The sequence below is a fragment of the Chinchilla lanigera genome, unplaced genomic scaffold (genome assembly GCF_000276665.1).
Source record: "Chinchilla lanigera isolate Chin_1 unplaced genomic scaffold, ChiLan1.0 scaffold00090, whole genome shotgun sequence".
In the NCBI taxonomy this organism is placed as follows: domain Eukaryota; kingdom Metazoa; phylum Chordata; class Mammalia; order Rodentia; family Chinchillidae; genus Chinchilla; species Chinchilla lanigera.
The window spans coordinates 8,563,807-8,581,798 of NW_004955491.1; the positions used below are offsets into that span (position 1 = coordinate 8,563,807).

The following is a 17,992-nucleotide window of genomic DNA, read 5'->3' on the forward strand; positions in this document are numbered from 1 at the left end:
CTTTTTCGTTTCTTCTTTTCTCCATCCCCCATCCCAGTTTCTTTTTCCTTTTGAAGTTTCTTCCCATTTTATAATATCTATTGTACATTTTGGATCTTACTTACTCTTTCAACTTCTCACACTAGGGCGACAATACGTTGTTTACACGTGTGCCTGCTTTATTTTGTTTATGAATATGGTCTCAAGTTGCATCCATTTACCTATAGAAGTCTCCAGTTTATATTTCTTTATGGCTTAGTAGTACGCCATTGTATAAGATCACTTCTTTTTTATCCCTTCCTCAGTTAATGGGCATTTGGGTTGTTTCCATATCTAGCTATTACAAATTGTGCTGCTATAAACATGGGTGCACATATATCACTGTGGTATGATGTTTTTAATTCTGGGAAAATACCCAGAAGGGGAATAGCTAGGTCAAATGGGACCTCTAATCCTAATTTTTTTCAGGAATCTCCACACTGATTTCCATGGGGTTGTACCAGTCTACACTCCCACCAACAGTGAAGAGGGGTTGCTTTTTCCCTACAGCCCCTCCAGCATTTGTTACTGGTTAATTTCTTGATAATAGCATCTTACTGGGATGAGATGGAATCTCGGTGCTTTAATTTGCATCTCTTGAATGGCCAGTGATGTTGAACATTTTTTCATATTTTTATTTGTTGTTTGTATTTCTTCATTTGAAAAGCATGTTCATCTCAGATGCCCATTTTTGGATTGGGTTTTTAAATTTGGGAGACCTGATTGATTGATTTGTTTATTTATTTATTCATTTATTTATTAGTTCTCTGTACATTCTCAGTAGTAATCCTTGGCCTGAGGAACGGCTGGCAAACATTTTTATCCCCACACTGTAGGTTGTCTCTTCACTCTGTTGATGGTTTTTTTTTCCTGTGCAAAAAGCTTTTTAGTAAGAGATCCCAGTTGCTAATTCTTTGTGATGGTTTTTGTACAATTGGGTTTATTCATAAAGTCTTTGCCTACATCAGCGTCTTCAAGAGTTTTACCTATTGATCTTCCAGCAGATATAATGTTTCTGTTTTGATTGTTAGATCTTTGACCCATTTTGAATTTAATTTACTTTATAGTGAAAGATATGGGTCCAATTTTAATCTTCGGCATGTACAGAGCCAGTTTTTCCAGCATCATTTATTGTATTTTTTATTTTAAAAAGAATTTTAAAACTCAGTAAAAATGATACAGAATTCCACCACCATTTAATAAAGAGGCTGTCTTTCTTCCAGGGAGTGTGTTTGGCCCCTTTGTCAAAGATAAGGTGGCTGAGTATGTCTGGAGTTGTTTTAGCATCTCCTAATCTGTTCCATTGATCTTTGGGTCTTTTTTTTTTTTTTTTTGCCAGTACCATGGTGTTTTTATCACCATAGCTTTATAGTATGATACTAAGTTAGGGATTGTGATGCCCCCTGCCTAGCCTTTGTTGCCCAGAATTGCCTTTGCTATTCTAGGTCTCTTCTGGTTCCAAATGAATTTTAGGATTGTTTTCTCTGATTCTGTGAGATATGCTACTAGGATTTTGATCAGAATTGCATTAAATCTGTATAACAGTTTTGAAAGTGTGGTCATTTTCATTGTATTGGATCTTCCTATCCAAGCACAAGGATATCTTTCCTTGTTCTCATAACAGCTTCAGACTCCTTTTTCAGAGTACTGTAGTTTTCAATGTAGAGGTCTTTTACGTCTGTCATTAGATTGATTCCTAGGTATTTCATTTTTTTGGATGCTATGGTGAGAGATGTTATTTCCCTAATTTCTCTCAATGAGTTTGTTATTTGTGTATAGGAAGGCTATTGATATTTGAGTGTTGACTTTGTATCCAGATAAACTACTGGGGGGCTGGGGATTTAGCTCAGCGGCACAGCGCCTGCCTGGCAAGCGCAAGGTCGTGAGTTCGATTCCCGGTACCTGGGGCAAAAATCGAAACCAGAAAAAAAAACCAAACAGATACACTACTGAATTTGTTTATTAAATCTAGCAGTTTTTTAGTGGAGTTTTGGGATCTTTTGTGTAGAGTATCATGTCATCTGCAAATAATAATTTAATTTCTTCCTTTCCTATCATTATTCCCTTTCTTTCTTTTCTTTCTCTTATATAATTGCTTTGGCTAAAGTTTCCAGGACTGTGTTGAATAAGAGTGGAGAGAGTGGACATCCTTGTCCTGTTCCTGATTTTAGAGTAAAAGCTTTCAGTTTCCGTCCACTTAGTATGATGTTTGCTGTTGGCTTGTCATAGATGGCTTTTACCAGATTGAGATAAAGATCACCTATTCTAATTTTCTGTAGGGTTTTTTTTTTTACCACGAGTGGGAGCTGGACTTCGTCAAAAGCTTTTTCTGCATCCATTGAGATGATCATACAATTTTTGTCCTTGGCTCTGTTAATATGGTATGTTACATTTATTGATATACATATGTAAATCCCTCGGATGAGTCCCACTTGGTCGTGGTGTCTTCTTGATGATTTGTTGCATTCTGTCTGCCAGTATCTTATTGAGGATTTTTGCATCTATGTTCATTAGGGAAATTGGCCTGTACAGTGATCTCTTACCTATTGCAGGAGTTACATTCCAGAGACCTCCACGATAGGTGAAAATCCACGGAGTAGTGGCGTTGTATTTATTTTATTATTTACATATATTTTAAGGCTTTATAAATGCTTCCCACACTCCTGTAAACCTTTCCCACTCACTTATTAACCTTCCCCACACTCTTATAAACACTTCATATGCTCTTAAACACTTACTATACTCTTAAACCTATGTAATTTTAACAAGTAAAATTCTATGTGGGTACTCAATGTAAAGTGGACAAGGACAGATGCTGAATGTTTGGGCACAGTGCAGGAGAGCAAACAGACTGATGCTGTGGTCACTGAGCCAATCAGCACCCAGGATACAGAACAGAGTGCTGTGGTTGGTTACCTTCCATTCCATAAGCCAATAGTGGGCCATGTACAGTCTCACGTAGGCAGACTTGGGCAAGTGGTAGTGGTGTATTGCATTTCCATTGTGTACAGTATGGTATTCATCCACTCATGAAATGCACACTGTATTTTATTTTGATTTAATATTCTTTTAATGTTTGAATTAACATTTTATACATTTTTAACATTAAATTTTATAGGCAAAAATCACAAATATTATGTAAATGCCTGTATACTGCAAAATTTCATGATAACAATGAAAACTCAGCAGAGGTACAGAATAGAAAACCCATGATACAGTGAAGCAGCAATGAGTGAACCATGATATAGTGAAGGCTGACTGTAATTCTTTCTTAGTTGGGTCCTTCTCCAGATTTAGTATCAGGGTGATGCTTGCTTCTAGGAATGAATTTGGGAGAATTGATTCCCTTTCAATTTCATTAAAGAGTTTTAGGTCTTTTCTAAATTTCTTGTAGAATTCAGCAGTGAATCCATCAGGGCCTGAGCTTTTTTTTGTTGTTAGCTTTTTAATTACCTTTGATTTCATTGATTGATATTAGTTTATTTAGGATTTTTGTATCTTGATTCAGATTTGATAATTCATATGTATCTAGGAATTTGTCCAATTCTTCTGCATTTTCCATCTTATTAGAATACAAGTTTTTAAAGTAGTTACCGATGATCTTCTGGATTTCTGCAGTATCCCTTATGATTTCACCTGTTTCATTCCTAATTGCATGGGTTTGAGCCTTTTCTTTCCCCTTTTGGTAAGGTTGGATAAGTGTTTCTTGATTTTACTTAATCTTTCAAAGAACCAACTCTTCAATTCATTGATGCTTTGTATTGTTTTTTTAGTCTCCAATGTGTTAATTTCTGGTCTGATCTTTATAATTGTATTGTATAAGCATTTGGCTTAGCCTGCTCTTCTTCTCGAAGTTTAAGGTTCACCATTAAATTGTTTATTTGTGCTGGCTCTATTTTCCTGATATGGGTATTCACTAGTACAAATTTCCCTCTTAGGACTGCTTTCATTGTGTCCCATAAGTTCTGGTATGTTGTATTGTCATTATCATTTAATTATAGAAACTGTCTAATATCTTCTTTAGTTTCATCTGTTACCCATTGGTTGTTCAGAAGGGTGTTATTTAATTTCCATGTGTTTATGAAGTTCTTGTGGTTTCTTTGGCCATTGATTTCTAATTTAATTGCACTGTGGTCTGATAATATGCATGGGATAATTTCAGTTCCTTTGCATTTACTTAAGTGTGCTCTATGAGCTACTGTGTGGTATATTTTGAAGAATGTCCCATGATGGGTGCTCCTTTATAGGTGATTGGTTTTCCCTAACAGCTTTTAAGATTCTATTCTTGCGTTGAATTTCTACAATATTGATTATGACTCTAGAATTATGATTCTGACTGTAGAATTTTTTTGATTGTGGCTAATTAGACTTATATATGCCACACTTATTTGTATGTCAAATTCTTTTTCTCTACCAGAGAAGTTCTTGCTATGACATCTGTGAACAGTTTTTTTATATCATGTGAGCTATCTCATGCTTTTTCATAGACTTCAGTCAGTCTTAAGTTACTCTTCTTTGCCTGATTTAGCAGCTGTTGTATTGATTTCTCATGGCCCCTTGGTATTTTTAGGAAATTACTGAATTTTTTTCTAGGGCCTCATTCAATTGCTTTGTTGTTACTACTTCAGAGAGGCCAGGTGTGTAGTTTTAGGATTGTCCCGCTTCATTGCCCTCTGGGTTTGCCTTTTGTGAACTGGATGTTTGGGGTTGCATCTTGTTGAAGTGTCTTCTCATTTTCTTTTCTTTTAGTTTAATTCTTGGGGTGATGCTTATAAATTGCCTATGGTATGTTGCTTTATTGCTAGTATTTAGAACCCTTAGGAAATGACTACTTCTCCAAGGTATCTTCCAGCTGTAGCTATTGCAGTCCTTCATGTCCATTGCTCCGCTCCACTGCTGTGTCTCTCATGGAGGCCTCTGGGGTCACCAGCAGTCACTGTGTGTCTGCAGGTTTGAATCACTCCTCTCGCACAGTGAGTCCCGTCTCAGGGAGAAGGCACTGCTGGCTACCTCTTTCCTCTTCATTGACGTTTCTCTCTTCAGTCTCTCTGTGGTCTGAAGTTTGTTCTTCAGATCCTTCCTATGTCTGGGGGACCCACTTCTCTCCTCCTTGTCTTCCTCACATTGTTATATTTCATCACCTGGATGGCAACAGTCAGAGAGGCTCTTTCTCTGCTGCTTACCACCCTGCAATCTGGGTGCTTCCTATCTGGACTAAGATCCAGGTTTTCAAAATAAATCGGTGCCTAAAAAAAAAAAAAAATCAAACCTTTGAATACTTCTGCCAATGTTTGTAATGAAATCAAAGTATAAAAACATGTACTTCATAGTAATTTTTGTAGGTACCCTTTATGCACAGGTTAATATTTTGGTAGGTTAGTTAATTCTGTTGGTCATATGGTCAAGGGTGGGTCCTATTCTTAGATCAGAGGTTAGTAACCAGTAGTAAAGCAGTGTGTCTAGCATAGTGAATTGTCAAGTGGTTGATAGATGACAGGTACTGTCAGTCGTGCTTGGGCACTGTAGTCAGTTCAGGCCTTGCTGAACTCTTGATATGTGGTTCAGGGCTTATTTTGGGCACAAGACTTGGGCCACAAGTTTGCCTTGTAGGATAGTGCTATCAGTCTAAAGACGGCCCTTGAAATGTCCTTCTGTAGTTATGCCTGCCCTCCATTCCTGACCACTGGGCACCAGAATGGTGATTTTGTCTCTTGGTGAATGTTATATAAGTGGAATCATTGTGGTATGTAACTTTGTAGGGGGGCTGCTCTTCAGTCCATTTGTGTCCAGAGTTCATACCTTTTAATTGCTAGTAGCACTCCAGGGTTTGGATATAACATGTGCCTCCATCTACACTCTTTGGAGGCCATGTGTTTCCATTTTCGGTGATCTTGAATAGAGTTGTAAACATTTCCCTGCAGTATTTTACTTGAATACAAAGGAATCATTTCCCTGGTGTAAATACCTTGTTATGGTTTGTGTCTAGATGTCCCCTGCAAAGCCTCATGCAGTCACACGGCAGGCTTTTAGAGTTTACTATTGATTCATGGTCCAATGTTGGGGTTATGGGTGAGAGTGCTATGCCCACCTTAGGGTGGGTAGTTTGCATACAGTGTAAGGGAGGGAAAGAGGCTGCTTGCTCCCCTCCCCTTTTGCTCTGGTTGCTTTTGCTGTCTTCTGCCACCATAAACTGTTGCCCTCTGCCATGTGCCACTCTGCCTTGGAGCCAGCCAAGTATGGACTGAAACCTCCACAAACCATGAGCTAAATAAACCTTTCCTTCCTTCATTTTGGGCATCAGGTATTTTATCTCGACAACGAGAGGAAAATAACCAAGACACACCTAGAGGTGGGATTACTGGATTACAGCCTCTATTTTTTATTGGCTTTTTTTCTGTTGGACTGTAGTATTTGTTTTTGTTTCCAAGTAACATTTTTCAGATCATCATAGTCCTCTTTAGATTTCTTGAATGGAGAATAAACTATATAAATTTTAGTACTGTTGTGTTTCCATTGAATTTGTTTGGGCAGTCTTTGAGTTGTAATTGCAGTAATAGTTACTGTATTGGATTTTTGTGCATGTGATGATGATTTCTCCTCCTCTGTGGCTTTACTTTTGACTGTGGTCTGTGGAATTCGGTGTTGGCTTCCTCTAGGAGGAAGAAATGCAGACTCGCAGGCCCTTCCCAGCCCCTGCCAAGTCAGAATCTGCTTTGAGCAGTATTTCCAGTGATTGACATACATGCTGAGGTGAATGCTGCCTCAAGTAATGGAGGGAGAGAGACTTGGCGAGGGCATGGCCCCTCAAGTGTATCTCTGATCACTCACTCTGATTTCACAGACCAGGAGATACGGCAATACTGGTAGCAAACTAGTACGAATTCTCAGGTTTTGCTGCTTTAGAATGCTCCAGTATCTGAACATCAGAATATCCAAAGTGGTATTGCAGTCATTAGGCTGAAAATGAAGTATAGTGACGCCTTATATTTTCAGGCACTTGAATTCCTGAAGCTGTGTTTGTACTTGAAGGATTTACCACAGAGAGGATGTGCATTTGTAGTTTTTTTTTTTTTTAATGTGGAAAACGTTGAGGAAGGGAAGAATGCAAAATGATAATGTCATGGTTTTTCTTTTCCCTTGTGAGTTTTTAATACAGCAGTTTGTTAATAGTAAAGAAAATTTAAAAATTATTAATCCTGAGAATTAAGAGGCAAATTCTTCTTTCATTAAATTACTAAGTAGTTAAATAAACCTCACACTCAATAGGCACCTACCTATCTTCTGCCTAAGAGTGATCACTGCACCTGACCTGTGGAGAAATGAGGTGATACTCAACAGTAAGAACTGTCTGTGAGGAAGCTCTTTTACTTTGGCGTGTGGCTAGAGGAAATATGGGGAACAGATACAATAAAATATAGAATAAAAGTTGGTTTTAGTGTGGGCTGGCTGAAGAAAAAGTAGTAATGCTGTTTAACTGGGCTCAAGCTTAGTGATTAGACAGAGCAGGTGAAACAGGCAGAAGTAAGAGGAGGAAGAAAAGTGTGTGGAGGCTGGAGCAGCCGCAGCAAGCCCAACAGCAGAGCTAACTGCTCCCCAGGCATAAAGGTCAAAGTGTGTGGGTCTGGAATTAAGACTTGTGAGCCCATGGGGTTGGAGGCAGTGTGATGTCTTGTAATTGAAGTGACAAGGTGGGGCATGTAAAATTCATGGAATTCTTGTGCTTAACTTAGATGGAATATATGTTTTAACTTATATTGAAGTTATATTCAGTTTAAGTTCTATTGAGTTTTGCTATGATCTGAATTAGTTGCAGTTATGCTTGCCTTTTGAGAAGTGTAAATAGTAACCACATGTAGGACACTATATTAACTACGGGCAGAAATTTGAGCTTTTTCCAGTATTAATTTTAAACACTTGAAATTATTTGTTCCTTGTGTCAGTTCAGTATTTCTTGTGGCTTTATGTGAAGACATTTTGAAGTATCTTCACATCGTTGATACAAACAGCTTAATGTATTTTGGTATTCCGTAACACTAAGTTTATATGAATAGGAACTCACTTTCCTTCTCTGTTTGTTTTCTGTGTCTGCCATGTAGGGAGGTATGGAAACCTTAGAACTCCAGAAGGATATAAAAGAAGAATCAGATGAAGAAGATGATGAGGATGAAGAATCTGGACGATTACGTTTCAAAACTGAAAGGAAAGAAGGAACAATTATTAGGCTGTCAGATGTAACTAGAGAGAGAAGGAACATTCCAGAAACTTTGGGTAACTTTTTTTGCCTGTCTTAATCCCTTTTCTCACCCATTTCACATTCCTTTGTAGTTTTGTTAAAATTAATCACACAAAGAAAGAAGGTTGCTGTTTGGACCTGAAGTCTGAATGCGCAGAGCCACGGGGATGTGACCTTCTTCCACAGGAGAGGGTGATGGCAACAGGACACCAGACTATGCCTGCCCTTTGGTCATGGCCTGGGTCACTGGTGGCAAACCTGTGACATACATGTTGTTTGTTTTTCTTTGAAGATAAAAGCTATTAATGTATGAATTGTTTGTTCTAAACTAAAACCTCAGTAGTATTCAGGTTTAATTGCAGTATTGGCACTTTTTGATAAATAAGTGAGTTTTTTGACTTGCAGTTCAAGCACTTGTCTCTAGAAGGTTCACCACCACTGGTCTAGGTAATGTTATGGCAGAATTAGGGTTGTATTCCACAAGAGACCGACTCTATTGAGAACAAGACAGAGTTTAATTTGAGGTTAGCCACCCTTCATCCCTGATTTGCAAATCAGGGAAGTGGTAATGGACCTGCCTTTGTCCCTATCTTATATACATTTTTGGTTTCCATGGTAACAGATTGGAATGTTGTAGCCCTGGCCACACGTTGTTTTGTGTCACGTGACCAGGTCAAGCCCCAGTCAAGAGCCCAACCACAGTGATATATACTTTCTGTACTGTGTTCTGTATGTCCCCCTTTAGACAACCATACATTTCCTTTATGGTTACAATGTTTATCTAGGGCCAGGGAAGGGATGAAACAACCCAGGCAAGGTCATAGGTGGTTATCTGGGCCTGGGTGTTCTTTGTTTTTGGAGAAGCATTCCAAGGCTAAGTCAGGACTGCAAAGTTTACTTTTTACAAGCCCTCCGATTGTTTCTCAAGACACATTTTGAGGCTTGCGTTAAGACTAGAATTATTCTATCTTAAAATGATACGCTGAGTCGCCGTCCCTTACAGTAAAAATCAGTATCAAATCAGCCCTCATTACCAGCGTTATTTTAGGAAGCATTGTTCATAGTTGCTTTTAACCCAGAACATGAGCCTGTGTCTTTGAGTGACAGTACAAATTCTGCAGTGGACACAAACCTCCCCAGGTACAGAGGTGAGCAGCAAAGAGCTGGTCTTCACTGAGCAGGATTTGTAGAACCTGCTATATACTCAGCCTTCTCTCTCTTCCCTGTCCAGTTGCCTTCTTCCTCACCTCTGGCCAAGATTTCCCTGGACTTTCACAGGTTATGATGTGAAGTTACCAGTTGGTCTGAACCAGATTTCGTAGAGACAGCGTAATATTCCTTAGGAACTTACTATGTTTCTAAGAAAGTGCATCAGAATTCTGACTTGAGAAAAAGGAGATGGAGCAAACACCTTAAAATAGGAGGTTAGAAAAAACAAAAATACCTGAAGCGGAATTAGCCACATAGCAGTAGGAGCTTAGTGAGCCTGGGTCGTGATGCGCTTGGTGCCAGGTTGAACACTTTGGGCACGGGGGAGCATCATAGTCATGGCCCTCATTGTCTGGGCTAGGGCTTTGGGTGAGCATACTGGAAACCTGAAGCATGAGTGTAGCCGCTGAGTGCTGCGATGGTTGTGAGGTCGGCAGCTAGCACATACAAATGGGTGCATGTCCCGTACAGCCTGGTGGCTGCTGGCTGCGGTGGACTTGGTGCGTTGTCTGCCTCCTGTGTCGCTTCCCGCCCACACTGCCTCTCTGCCTGTGTCTGCCTCCTTGTTTGTTCTGTTCTCACTGAGCACTGATAGTGTCCTCATTCTGAAATGTTGTTAGCTGGTCCACATCCATAACTTTTGTGTTTCACTCCTGCATCTTTTTTTGCAGGACTTTTGCGTCATTTTCTTCCTTTCAGAATCACTTACCCTTTTATTTAAAGAACACACATACACCCCTTCACTTACATCTTCTCTAGTTGCCCAGCACCGTTATAGTGACATATTCCTGTGACAAGACACTGGAAAGGTTAGTGCGTTATGGGCAGTCACTCCTTTGGGATAGGAGGGGAGGAGGCTGGGGTCCTTAGAAGCAGTGTGGCTACAAGCATGAGCCCTGTGCTTGTCTGCCATTTGAAACTTTAAAAAGGGACTTAAATGCTTTTGTGAAGAATGTGTTTTGTTTCACTAGTAATAGGGCAAGTGAAAATGTTGCTTAAAAGTACCTTTCTTTGCTCTGTATTTGTGAGTCCTGGCAGGTATTCTAGGAACTGCTAAGTTAGGCTTATACCTGATTTTTTAAAAAGGGATTTTCTGTCCATCAGTAGATTGGTTTACCAAGAGGTGAGCTCCATGACTATTAGTGGCCCCCTAAAGCAGAGATGGACTTTAGATTAGGAAAAGGTTCACTGGAAGTCAGAGGGGTTACAGTGTTGGAAAACTAGAAGTTTGCAGGAATTGTTGCCTGTCAGTTTGTGTGCTGCTGGTGATAGAAACGGAAGTCTCAGGGTCTGTATAGATGTAATTGCATTTATTTGATTACATAAATCTGGTTGTCTGCTTTTGGCAATATGATTAAAATATCTTGTTACCGGAGTACATATGTTGTCTCATATGATAGGTATTTTTTAAAACAATTGTTAAAAAAAATTTTGATTTAAAAAAATAGTTTTCTGATATTGGTAAATATTGGGAAAACTCCATTCTTTAAGAAGAGGAATCAAATAATGCTGTGGTGCCTGCCGTTTCAGACTCTTTAAGAGTTGCATATGAAGTGGTGAGTTCTTTTCAAAATCTAAAAGGGAGTTTCGGTATTTTAGTCTTTGTAAATGACTTTGTAAATGTACATCTAAGGATGTACATGCTATCATCCTTAGAAACACTAATTCTAGTATATGATAGTCTTGTCCATTAAGGAACCCGATGCATAATTGTTGATTTGTATTTTGAATATAGGTTGAGTTAGAAATAGAATTTTGGGGTTTTCCTCTAAATATCTTAGTTGGCTAGCTTTTTTCCCAACTAGGATCCTGGAAATTAAACCTTTCAGAGGGATTTGTGTGTCCTTTCCCCCTCAGTTGTCCCAGGGATGATATAAGACTGCATATTCAAAGCTGAATTAACCCACAGCATGTGAAGAACGCTGTGGGTGGAAGGCATTCCCTTGTGGAACCCAGCTGAGCAGGGCTGCTGGAACACACATGTATGTAAGGGAGTGGTTGGTTTTTGAATGACTATGTTAAAGTGTTCTCAGATACAGTATCAGTGACCAGTTTCCCTCAGGTGTGAGCCCTGTACTTCCAAGCTGTCCATTCTGTTGTTCTAGGAAGTGGACATCAGGTGGTCTTTGCAAGCAGTGCAAGCCATAAATGAAAGGCCACATTTATTTCAGTTAGGGTTTTTCATTATCTGTGAGTAGACTTCCAGATTTAATCTGCTGTGTCTCCTTGGCATGTGTGATACGTTAAGTTTTTATTGCTTTAGCCTAAAAAACCTGCACGTTATACCTACAGAGTATTCTCAGATTAATATCTTTAATTTCATTTAAGAGGTAAACATTTTCACCTAGTGACAAAGAGTTCAAGATTGTTAGTGTCACCAATTCCATACTGTCCTATAACGAGCCTTGTATTTGCAAAGCTTTAAACATATCTTGTTTCAATTATTTTGAAAAAAGAAAAAAATTCTCAGAGTATCATTTCTATTTTTATTTTGCCAAGTAAATTGTGTGTTCCATACCTATCATTTCTAACTATATTACACAGTTACTTGCATGCAAGTAATCTTAACATTTTAGAAAGGGACAGTACAAAACTTGGTTGGTTGCACTGTATCTCCTTTGAATCTGAATGTAGTTCAGAAAACACTTAAAGGGAAATTAACATTTCAGTTGAAGTTACAAATGTAATTTCTATCCTGTCATATTTTGGTGACCTTTTGTGACAGCTTGTCTCAATTGGAGGAAAGCATTTTTACTTGCTGATTAAAGATGTCATTTGAAACCATTTTATTACTGAGGATAGTGAAATTAATCTTGACACTTAGACCCACTAGAAAAATAATTGCTGATTCACCGCATAAAATGTGTGTGTGAACCAATCATGTCGTTAAGATTAGAATAAAAGTCTATGCTGGTGAAAAGGAGATTAAATTTTCTTTTGACTGGGGTTTAGATTTATTTGGAGGGGAGAGGAACACTACAGAAACAATTTCAAGAAATAAAATATGGCTCAGAGATTTTGGAAGAATTTAGAAGTGATGATTGAGTCCACCGCAGGAAGTAGACTTGATGATATTTAAAATGTATCTGGTGATATTTAAATTAAAACGTACTCTTCACTGTGAAAGAATGCATGAGGTGGCTTCCAAGAGTATTTAGTGACCTTTTCAGAAAATATACATTTACTAATACAAGATGCATTTATTAATTATAGGAGTAATGTGCACAGGTTTCTTAGGCGTGATGCCTGTGAAGCATGGGACAGTGAAGAAGCAGCTGCTCCATGCTCTGCCAGTGTCTGTGTTAGTAAGCCTTTCCTCATGTGACCTTGCTCTTGTTGGGTAAGGTGTCCATAGCAGACTTAACAGAGTGAAGCTTCTTGAAAATGTTCAATTCCTGGGTGATGTTTATAAATTGCCTGTGGTGGGATGCTTTATTGCTAGTATTTAGAACCCTTAGGAAACGACTGCTTCTCCAACGTATCTTCTAGGTGTAGCTGGTTTTTGGGTTTTGAATCTGTTGTAAGATCCTACCTCTTCAGTTTGTCGAGGATGAGAAATTGCTGGCTGTTTGATCCAGAGATGGTTCTTTGGCACCGTGCCACAGTATTTGCTGTGACCCTCAGTCAATTGCAGGCTTGGGATACCAGGACAAACAGCTCTTTAGAACAATTATATCACTTTTGGCTGTAGTGGTTCCAATGACATTAGCATCAAACATAGCCTAGAAAATAACAAACTGAGCTAACCATTAATTTGCCCCCTTTAACTGTATGAACTAAATTAGTGGTTATAACAAATCTAAAACAAACCAGAAAATTATATGCAATGTATAAGTCCTTAATATGTCAATTTTGTCCTCAGGGGCTAAAATTTAAAATGGGTTAGGGAGAAAATAGACAAGTGGAAGAAGAGGAAGAGGTTAGAAGTAAGGCTGAAGGACAAAGAGGAATCACACTAACTTTGGGAAATTGGTGCAGAAGAGTGGAGGGAAAAAGAGAAGGAAGAGATAGAAGAACTGAACAGACCTGCAACCACAAAGAGTTAGAAACCATGCTCACACTCATACAAAAAGATCAAACAGTGAAGGAGAAAAAAACAAAATCACCACCACAAAAAACAAACTAGAGGGGAGAGAGAGAGAGAGAGAGAGAGACAGAGAGAGGAGAGAGGGAGAAAGAAGGGGAAAAGGGGGAGGGGAAGACCACGTCCAAGTTTGTTTCTGCTGTCACTGGTAGACAATGTGTAGAGACAGAGTCCTGATCCCTGTTGACTTATACCAGCAAGCCAGCAGTAGCTTTTTGGTGGGGTACTGGATAATCTCAGTGAGCCTGCACCTTCTGGCAGAGACCAGACTTATTCAGTCTGCAGCCATCAGTGCACCTTCTGTGGGCCTGAGCCCAGCTGGGAGGCAGTCACTCAGAGTTCTGAGCTGGCTTGCTCCTCTCAAAGATGGTTCCCAGCCAGTTGCTCTCTCCTGCGGGACAGCTGAGCTCACAGCACTCACTGCCAGCTAGTGCAGTCCTTCACGTCCACTGCTCCCCTCCACTGCTGTGTCTCTCATGGAGGCCTCTGGGGTCACCAGCAGTCACTGTGTGTCTGCAGGTTTGAATCACTCCTCTCGCACAGTGAATCCCGTCTCAGGGAGAAGGCACTGCTGGCTACCTCTTTCCTCTTCATTGACGTTTCTCTCTTCAGTCTCTCTGTGGTCTGCAGTTTGCGCTTCAGATCCATCCTAGGTCCCGGGGACCCACTTCTCTCCTTGTCTTCCTCACATTGTTATATTTCATCATCTGAATGGCAACACTCAGAGAGGCTCTTTCTCTGCTGCTTACCACCCTGCCCTCTGGGTGCTCACCCCCAGCTTTTAAAAACTGAATATGAAAGTTTGAAATGGGAGGATGTTTTCATTCTTTCGGAATTGGCTTCTAATAATCTGCTTTCAGAGTGAGGTTATTAATGGCTTTTTAAAATCAGAATGATCAGGAATTTGCTTTTAGTCTTTCCCTTTGTGTATTGATGATAAAAAGATGAAGTGGCTGCAGAATGCTGTGCCGTTTAAGACAGTGGTTACATTGATACCACCCACTTCTGTTTAGCTTCACATTACACTTAGTGGTCTCAAGTACAAATACTTTAAAATTCATGGACGATGCTTGTATTTATTGTAAAGGAAAACCTTCGTATGACAGATCTCCCAGACAGTGTGTTTGTCACCCGTGGCATCATGCTGGTGAAGCACATGCTACTGTACTTCCATTGTCATGTATTTCTTCCCTGTGTTCTCTTGTGAATCTCCTCTAGGCTGTTCAGAGCTATCTAACACATATGCATTTTTTCAAATAGAGCTTTCAGCAGAAGCCAAAGCTGCACTGCTTGAATTTGAAGAAAGAGAGCGACAGCACAAGCAGGGCCGCTATGGATCCCGGCGGGGAGGCAGGAGAGGCGGCTCTCTGATGTGTCGTGGCATGGGAGACCAGAGAAGAGAGAGTGGCGAGAGGGGGAGGATGAAAGATCACAGGCCCGCCCTGCTTCCCACGCAGCCTCCGGTTATGGTAATCCACTGTCCTATTCCCAGATAGTCGGAAAGCTTCAGAGCAACCCTGGTGTGCTTTGTGGGTGGTGGTTTTATGTTTACTTCTTCTTAGAATGAAATGTTTCTGCTTTGTGATCTGTGATACAATTTCATGCATCATCTTAGACATGAGTCCTCCAGTAACCTAGCAGTACTTGATAACCCAGCATCTTTGCACAGCCCGAGAAGAACTGATGACGGAGCCCTGGTGGAGTTGGCTGTGCTCCCCTGTTGCTGGAGAGGGAGGTACCCCTTAGAGTACTGCTTTGAAAGCTGGCCTTATGATGTACAGATTTTAAGCAGTAGTTGATTATTTTATAAAAATATTTTTCTGTATACTATTTACCCTAGATTTTCTGTTAATAGCATTACCCTATGCTATCCATACAACTTTTTTGTAATTTAGGAATAAATCATGTAATTTCAACTTAAGTTAAATCTCTTCTCTATTTGCTGTGAGATGTCTTAGAAGGCAAGACAGGAATAGTGTCCTTTTTTGTTGTTTTTCTGCCAGCCTGAGGACTTTATGGCTTTCCCCTTTGGAAGTTTGGAAGACATGTGGTCAGTGTCTGCTGTGTTCCTATTGGTGTGAACTTTTCTTTTGTGCACACACTGTTGTAGGAGCTGTCCGTTTGTGACATTATGCAGTAGTAGAAGGTGAGAGTTCTGCTCCAGCATGAGAGCCCCATGTCAGTGCACTGGCTGGAAGAGAAGGAGCTGGGAAGATAGCAGCAGGGTGGCACTGGAGCTGCTGTTGTGCACACAGTTTTTTGGCTCTTAAACACCTCTAATAGTAGCAGATGGGCCAGACCTTTAGTTCCTCTTTCCTTCCCTGCCCCCGTGCCAGCCCAAGCCCACCTGTGGCATAGATGGAACAGCTAGTGCAGGTACTTTGGCCTTGAGGGGGTGGTGACAGTGCAAGAATGGGATTGTATGTAGTTGTGGCCCCATGACCTTGAAAAGTGACAGGACTCCCCTTTTTCTGACCACCTAGGAAAGGGAGGACATGGATTACCTGACTCTTTCAGAGAAGTTAATTGAGGGAAAGAGTGTGGACAGACATTTTAACAACTGTCCCAGAATTGAAGGTGACCTGCATGCTAATAGCAAAGCTGTCTCTGAATTCTGAGGGGACTGATGTGGACTGTGCAGCCAGCTAAGTAGCTGCCTGACTGGGTCTGCCCAGCCAGGGGCTGTGATGCAGTCTCATCTGGCTGTCACTGGTGCTTTCTAGCTGCTAGCCGACCACAGAGGCCAGGGCTGGCCCGGCCCATGACTCCTCACCCCACATTGGAGAAGGGATAATCTGGGCTCATGACTGCTTCTGCCTGTCTCATTGTGTCAGTCCCTTCTGCTAGAGTCCATCTTCTCAGGGCCCAAGAGAGTGTCGGCTGTATATGCACGTGCCAGTCCCGTGGACTACGTCCAGGGGCTTGAGCATCACCATCACTGCCTTTATCTTGAGCTGCACTTGCTTGGGTGTATGAGATTTGAGGTGTTCTCTCTTCTAGAATTGTCCCTTCCTTCTCCCCTCCCTCCCTCCTTCCCTCTCTCCTACATGGGTTTTTCATAGGACCTCTACTTGTCTTGAAGTGGGTGAAACAGGATCTTTCCTTAAAGTTCCGCTATCTTCTTCTTCTGTTATGACTGTGTATAGTAGTCTTTTTTGTGTCCATTATGTTTAGTTTGGGTAGCCCTGTGGGGGGATTGTGCTCTGCCTGGGGACACAGGGGTAAGACACAGTGCCCCTTCTCTCATGCATGTGTGTGCATTAAAAGGTGATGAGTGAGAACAGGATGTGGCCTGGGTTCTGGGAGAGGGAATCTGGGATCTTTGGAAAAGTCCTTCCTGAGGAAGGGTAGGAAGGAAACCAAGCCATATACAATTGTTACGGTTTGTGTCTGTGTGTCCCCCCCAAAGCCTCATGCGGTCATGGGGCAGGCTTTTTACAGTTTGACTGATTATGGGTGTGAGAGCTACACCCGCCCTGGGGTAGAAGTTTGCATATGTAAGGGAGAGGAAGAGGCTGCTTGTGGCCATTCCTCCCCTTTTGTGTTTGTTGTTTTGGCTGTGTTCTGCTGCCATGAGCTGTAGCCCTCTGCCATGTGCCACTCTGCCTTGTAACCTGCCAAGTGTGGACTGAAACCTCCACAAACTGTAAGCAAAATAAACCTTTCCTTCTTTAATTTTGGGCGTCAGGTATTTTGTCCCAGCAATGAGAGGAAAGTCACCAAGACAACAATGCAGTTCTAAGTTCTGCACATTGTTCCTCTGAAAGGGGTCCTTGCTGTCCTTTAGTCCTTGGCCATTTCTTTCGTCTTCTAGTAGCCCTGGCTGGTAGGCTGCTCTGTGCTCTCTCCTCTTCCTGTCCTCCCGTCTCACTTGCTGCTGCGAGAGACTGTCTTCCTACCAGACTCCTCAGGGCTTCTCATCAGTGCACTGTGTGTGGTGTAGTAACGACCTTTCCCAGCCCTGGCCCTCCGTAGCTTGGCATCATCCCAGGGGAAACTGCTTGTTAAATTGGCCTGCTAAATTAGTAGTGTTACTCTCATTAGCTATGTGGTCAGTTTGATTAGCAGTTAAAAGCAAAACTTGTGGAATTAGAGTGTGTGAGTTCTGATTCTACCTCTTTGCTTCTCAGTTGCATGGTCTGGTGAAGAGGATCTTTCTCCTGGGGTTGCAGGGAGCCAGGTGTGCTGCCCCATGGACAGACCTCACAGTGGACTTGAGATGATGGGGCACAGGGCCTTGTAGCTGCTGCTGTGGGTTTCTCCCTTCTTAGTGACTGGGACAGAACCGCTTGGCCACTGCTCTTCTTCCTTCTCTTTTCACATGCCGTGGCCACATTGGTTTCCTTCTTTATGGAACAGGCCATCCTTCCCTGGGCTTCTGCCAGGTGGTTCTGTTACCTGAGTGGTACCTTGATACTCTCCCATTGTGGCCTGGTGTGGTGCCAGCT

General features: G+C 41.2%; 1 protein-coding gene across 5 annotated transcripts in view; it reads left to right on the top strand.

The window, feature by feature from the left end:
- Positions 1-17,992, top strand: part of Rbm33 (RNA binding motif protein 33) — a 99,746-nt gene that overhangs the window by 29,714 nt on the left and 52,040 nt on the right. For all 5 annotated transcript variants that reach the window (XM_005404864.2, XM_005404865.2, XM_005404868.2 and 2 more), the window contains 2 exons: positions 8,115-8,286; positions 14,805-15,013. In XM_005404864.2, the coding sequence (XP_005404921.2) occupies positions 8,115-8,286; positions 14,805-15,013 (381 nt within the window). The remainder of the gene's footprint in view (positions 1-8,114; positions 8,287-14,804; positions 15,014-17,992) is intronic.